The 6722-nt window shown below is 12.7% G+C and overlaps 1 protein-coding gene across 1 annotated transcript, besides 17 other annotated features; it reads right to left on the reverse strand. All coding sequences in view use genetic code 6, as the record gives it.

Moving 5' to 3' along the window:
• Nucleotides 1-208: 208 nt before the first annotated feature.
• Nucleotides 209-2678, reverse strand: IMG5_103850 (outer membrane protein, putative; the record flags this gene model as incomplete). Its single annotated transcript, XM_004035137.1, has 3 exons — nucleotides 209-798; nucleotides 2193-2584; nucleotides 2641-2678. The coding sequence occupies 3 exons, from the start codon at nucleotides 2676-2678 to the stop codon at nucleotides 209-211; spliced, it is 1020 nt and encodes a 339-aa protein (XP_004035185.1).
• Nucleotides 1651-1751: a microsatellite.
• Nucleotides 1660-1734: a microsatellite.
• Nucleotides 2006-2043: a microsatellite.
• A 95-nt stretch (nucleotides 2679-2773) lies between the features above and the next one.
• Nucleotides 2774-3091: a microsatellite.
• Nucleotides 2800-3067: a microsatellite.
• Nucleotides 2800-3081: a microsatellite.
• Nucleotides 2882-3081: a microsatellite.
• Nucleotides 3062-3120: a microsatellite.
• Nucleotides 3063-3120: a microsatellite.
• A 29-nt stretch (nucleotides 3121-3149) lies between these two features.
• Nucleotides 3150-3188: a microsatellite.
• Nucleotides 3184-3263: a microsatellite.
• Nucleotides 3188-3263: a microsatellite.
• Nucleotides 3264-4537: 1274 nt separating this feature from the next.
• Nucleotides 4538-4599: a microsatellite.
• A 38-nt stretch (nucleotides 4600-4637) lies between these two features.
• Nucleotides 4638-4671: a microsatellite.
• Nucleotides 4672-5041: 370 nt separating this feature from the next.
• Nucleotides 5042-5092: a microsatellite.
• Nucleotides 5093-5330: 238 nt separating this feature from the next.
• Nucleotides 5331-5414: a microsatellite.
• Nucleotides 5415-5641: 227 nt separating this feature from the next.
• Nucleotides 5642-5676: a microsatellite.
• The last annotated feature ends 1046 nt before the right edge of the window (nucleotides 5677-6722 follow it).

Genomic DNA, 6722 nt, shown 5'->3' on the forward strand with positions numbered 1-6722 from the left:
AAAATGCTATTCAATAACAAATAGAAATATTACATATACAAATGTAAAAACTATATAAAAAAATAAAACTAATTATTATTATATATTTAATAATGAGAAATAAAAAAAATCACATATTAAATATAATATTAAAATAATTTATTTTATAAAAAAATTAAAGATTTTTTATAAAAAAAATTATAATTAAATTTTTCCTCATTTAATAACTTCACTAATTTTCACTAATTGGTTAAGTAAAAAATTAAACTCTAACCTTAATAGTCATAGTTTTTTTAGATTTGTTTAATTATATACTAGTATCACCACCCAATGCATAAGTCATACTATTACTATTAGGACTATTTATATCTTCATAAATATCATAAATTCTTTTTACACCAATAACTTCTTATCCGAGATTTTTTATAAGTAAATTTAATTTTTTTCTGGCATCCTAAACTGCTTCGTATAGTAATTTTTCTCTAGCCTATTGCATTTATTCATCATCAGGATAAAAATTAACAAAATCAACGGAATTAAATTCATTATTAATAGCATCATCAATCACCTTTCCAGCCTTTTATGAATTAGAAGATTTTATTAAAATCGAATTTTTAACTTTATATCCTTCAAAAACTCTTTCATTTTTTTCAGTCTCTTCATTCATTTTAAAATCATAATTATCAGAATCAATATTAAAACCAGTAGAAGAAACACTTAATTGTCCATCTTTTTTATAAATATCTAATACTTTTTTGACAACTTCTTTATTTTTTTTAAGAGCAGCTTAAACATCTTTATCCGTATTTTTATAAGAAACTTATATTTTAAATTAACTATCACTTAAAGATGTAGATGCCGTTCCTTAAACATTTGAAGGATCAGATAGATTATATAAGTATGATTAACATTCACATTAATAATTTGTTTCACTTTATTATTATGATTATTATATTAATATTATTAAGAACAATAATGATAGAACTTTCATTTTTATATAATTATTATTATAACTTTTTTAAATTATTTAGTTTATTTTTATTTATAAATAATTTATATAGATATTTTATTATCTTACTTTTTAAATGTTATTTTCTATAATTTTTGTTTCAAAAATTAAAATAAATTGTGAATTTTATAATATATACTAATAATAGATATAAAATTAATCTCAAATATAAACTAAAATATTATCACAAATTTATAAAATATAAAGACAAAAATATCATAGAAAAATAAAAACAAAAATTAATAAATAAATACTATAAAAAAATTGTGTTTTTTTATTATTTATATATTTTTAAAAAACAATTTATTACATAATAATAAATTATTATGTAATAAAAATATATATTATTAAATATTTTTATATATTTATTTCTATATAATATATATAATAGAAAATTAATTATAAAGAAAAAATGTAAAAAATAAAATATAATCTATTAAAATAATAATCGTTTAGTTTTTTATTTATATTTATATGCTATTTTTATATTATTTATATTTCGAATATTTTTATTTCAAAAATATAAACAAATTTTAATTTTTTAGAATAAATCTAAAAATAAAAAATTTATATATATTTTATATAACAAATATAAGCAGAATAGTGTTTATAAAAAAAATATTTTATTAATATTGAAATATATTTAAAAACTAATTTTATACAATATAATTTTAATATATCTTATATAGATCAAGATTAATAATAAAATATAATTTTAATATATCTTATATAGATAAAGATTAATAATATAATATAATATTTATTTTTATTTAATTCAATTTTTAATTTCATATTTATTATATTATTATTTAAACATTATTTATTTTTATATCAAAAATTTAATTTAAAAAAAAATATATATATTTTTCTGTTAAATAATTTTATATTTTTTTTCTACAAATATTGATTTTTCTTTTTTATATTTAATATATAATTTTTTAATTTTCTAATAAAACAAAAAATCAATAAATGTTATAAACTAATCAATTTAAATATAAAATAAAAAAATATCACTAATTTAATAAAAAAAAAAATTTTAATGATAAAAATAAATTAAGATTTTTTTCATTTAAAAAAATAATATTTAATTTTTAATTCTTCTTAGTTTTCAATAGGATTTTATTTAATATTAAATACTACTTTAACAAATTAAATAATTTTCTATTATTATATTACTTGATAATTAATAGAAGAACTTTTATACTGTCAACGCTATATTAGACACCTTTTAAAATTATTTCTGCCTTTTTTTAAGCATCTTTAACTGCTTCAACTATTAGATCATTATAAGCTTTTTATATTTGTTCATTATCAGGGTAGTATTTAACAAAATCAACAGTATTAAATCCATTTTCAATAGCAGTTTAAATCACTTCTTCAGCCTTTTCTAATTCAGAAGATTTTACTTAAATCTAATTTTTAACTTTATATCCTAATTTTTATCTCTCTAATTTTTTAGTAGTAGTGTTTTCTACATTTTTATAATTATTTTCAATAGAAAAGCCACTAGTAGTAATAGTTAATTTATCATCTTTTTTTAATTCTTCTAATACTTTATTAACGACCTCATTATTTTTTTGAGAGCTTCTGATGCTACTTTATCATCAGTTTAATAAGAAAATTACAATACAAATAACGTATCTTTTAAATACACAGATGCATTTTCGTCTATTTCTAATGGATCAGTCATATATTTTAATTATTTTTAACATAAACATTTTTTATTTTTATCTTCTTTTTATTATGAATATGAATATTATTCTGGCTATTGTTCTGATTCTGTCAATTATTCTTATTGTTATTATGATTGCTATTATTATTCAGTTTATTATTATCCATTTTATTATTCTGTTTATTATTATCCAGTTTATTATTCGGTTTATTATTATCAATTTTATTATTATCCAGTTTATTATTCTATTTATTATTATCCAGTTTATTATTCTGTTTATTATTATCAATTTTATTATTCAGTTTATTATTATCCAGTTTATTATTCAGTTTATTATTATCCAGTTTATTATTCTGTTTATTATTATCCAGTTTATTATTCAGTTTATTATTATCCAGTTTATTATTATGATTGTTATTATAATTGTTATTGTGATTATATTTATTATGATTGTGATTATTATATTAATATTATTAACAACAATAAAAATAGTTTTTCATGTTTTATTTTTAGTTTTTAGTTTTATTTATATTTATATTTATATTTATATATATATTTATAAATATATAAATAAATATATATATTTATATTTATATATATATTATTTTTCTTTTGATCTTTCTTATATCATCTTTTTAATATTTTAAATATTTTTATTATTATAATATTCTTAAATAATTACTCTTTATTTTCAATCTTAATATAGTTTATAAATTTAATTATAATAATAATATAATTTTTTTTTTTTTTATTAATTTTTTATTTTTACCTTTATTAATAAATTTTTCATATTAAAATTTATTATTATACCTAAAATTACTTTTAAATAATATTTTTAAAATATTTGTTATTATATAATAAAATTAAAAATAATAGAAAAATATATTTTTTTTTTAAGATAATTTTATCATTTAATATTTTTTATTTTATTAAATATATTTTATAAATTACTAATTCCTTTTTAAAATATTTTCAAAAGAATTTATATTATCAAATAATTTTACACACTTATTTCATTTTATACATATAAGAAAAATATGATAACTAAAAAATACATACTAAATTATATTACAAATAAAAAAAAATATTTATGTATAAAATAATATTACATTCTATTTTAAATTAATAGAAATAGAAAATAAAGTATAACTCTCTTTTTTTGATTTTAATGCACATATTTATATTGAATAAAGAGAAATTACAGACTTTTAATTTGATAATTATAAATTTGATTTAATATTTTATACATCCTATAATATATAAAATAAGTTTATTATAAAATTATTAATAAATAATTCTTACTTCCTTATTAAATCAAAAAAATTATATACACTTGATATAATAAATTTATACGCACTAAATATTATTTATAAATATAATAAAAATTTAAAATTTTTAATATTTACTATCTATATCATTTAAAAAATACAGAAATGAATTTGTAATTAATGTTAATTACTTAATTCATCTATTATTATTAAATTTAAAATAAAATATAAAAAATGATTATAATATACATATTCAATCTTCAGTAATAAAACAATTATATAAATTAAATATTTATTTACTTCCTTTATAATTATTATGATAAATATCAAATTATAATATTAATATTTAACTTTCTAATTTAAAAAAATCTAATAAAAGTTTAATATTTAAAATTGTACTTTCTTTTTTTATTGTAAATGTTTTTTATTATTTAAAAAGTAAAAATATAGAATATTACTTCCTATATTAAGTTTATATAATACGAAAAATAATAAAAATTTATTACAAATATCTATTTAATATTAAAATTATATTTATAAAAAATAATATAATATTTTTTTTAATATAATGTAATATAATATTAATATCTTTTAATTTATATATATTTGTATATATTAATTAAAATAAAATATATATAAATTATAAATTTAAAATAATATTATATATAAATACCTAATTTTTAAATTGATTCTTTTTTTAGTTAAAACAATTATAAATTAATCATTAAAAATTAATTATTAAATTAACATTCTATTTTAAATAAATAAAAAAAATGAAATAAAACTTTAAAAAATATAATGATACTTTCTTTTTGTTTTAACTCATTAAAAAATAAATAAAATATTAAAAATTTACGCATTCCTATAATTAATTTAGAAATTAATTTATTAAAATTTTTACACACTAAATTTTTTAATAAATTTAATTAATAAAAGATATAAATTTAACAATTACATTCTATTTTTTTTTAAATTAATTTTGGGGAGGTGCTTACTTTGCTCTTTATTATTAAGGATATATATTTATTTAAATTAGTATATGTATAATCATTTTACGGTCTATTTTTAATTTCTTTAATAAAATCTTATGTTTATTTTACAAACTATTTAAAAATAAAATAATTTAATTAAAATAAAATAAATATAAATATAAAAATTAATATAGGCTTTTTTAATTTCATTATCATATTTTGATAAAAAAAATTAACTTTAATTTCCTTAGAATCAATAATTTAAATTAATAAAACAATATAGATAGTTTACATCTTTTTCAAACTAAAATTTAATAATTTATAAAAAAAATCAAATATAAAAATACTATCTATTTAAAATAATTTTTATTAAAAAACTATTAATCCAAAAAATCTACATCCTTTATTAAAAAAATAAAAAATAGTTAATTTTAAAGAAAATAATACTTTCTAATTTTATTTAATTAATAAAATTAAAAAAAATTAATACGCTCTATTTTTATTATAATTAATAATACAATAATTATAAATATTACATTCTTTAATTTAAATAAAATTAAAATTAAAAAATTATTAATAAATATTAATTTCAACGCACTATAAAAAAATTAAAAATAAAAAAAGATTTAATATATCTTACTATCTTATAAAATTAAAATATATAAGCAACAATTCATATATATTCTGAGAATTTTTACATATTCCTAATTAATTTAGATTAGGTAAATTTAAATAAATAAAATAAAATTTAAACTACATTCTAAAATTAAATACATTAAATTATTTTTGATAAACTAATTTATTTACTAACTATTTTTTTTAATATTTAATAGTAATAAAAATGTAATATAAAAAATATATTGCAAAAGTTACATCCTAAAATTAAAAAAATTAAAAAAAAATATATATGAATTTTCATACTCCCTTATATAAAAATATATTATATTATATAAGAATTAATTAAAAAATATTCTTACTAACTATTTCATAATTAAAAATTGTAATTTATTTAATAATTACATACTTTTAAAAATAAAAAATATTTTTTTTTTTTTATAATTTACTGTCTATATTAAATAAATAATTAGTTAAATAATTAAATAATAATCTGACCCCCTTATTATATTTTATAGTAGTTATTAAAATCATAATTTACTGACTAAATCAAAATAAATTTATTAAATCATTTTAAATAAATGAATTATATTTTGTCATACTAACTATAAATAGTAAGAATATTAAAATTAAATTTTAAGAGAGTTTTTGTTATTACTAACTATATAAAAATTAATGTGTAAATATTTTAATATTATAAAAACTATACTAGCTTAATTTTAATAAGAATAGATAATTTAAATTATTTGAAATAGTTACGCTCTTATTTATAAAAATTAAATATTAATAATAAACTCATTAATTTAATATATTAGTTAAATAGTTTTTAAAATTTATACTATCTGTAAGTTTAAAAATTAATTTAATTGTATAAATTCATTATTACGCACTTTTTTAAAAAGTAAATAATTTTATGTAAAAAATATAATAGTTATTTACTTCCTTATATTAAAATATTAAATTGGTAAATATTTATTAATAATCTTACAATCTTTATTTATTCATTATTTATTTATAATATAAAAATAAATAAGTACACACTATATTTTAAAAAAATATAAATAAAACATTTTTAAAATTCTAAAATAAGTGATACAATCTATTAATATTAGTTGATATAATAGGGAAAAATATTAATGTTACATCCTTTTATTAATTACAAAATAATAATACTAATCATATTTACAGTCTATATTTTTTAAAAGTAT

This window comes from Ichthyophthirius multifiliis (assembly GCF_000220395.1).
Source record: "Ichthyophthirius multifiliis unplaced genomic scaffold scaff_1120509250862, whole genome shotgun sequence".
NCBI lineage: Eukaryota > Ciliophora > Oligohymenophorea > Hymenostomatida > Ichthyophthirius > Ichthyophthirius multifiliis.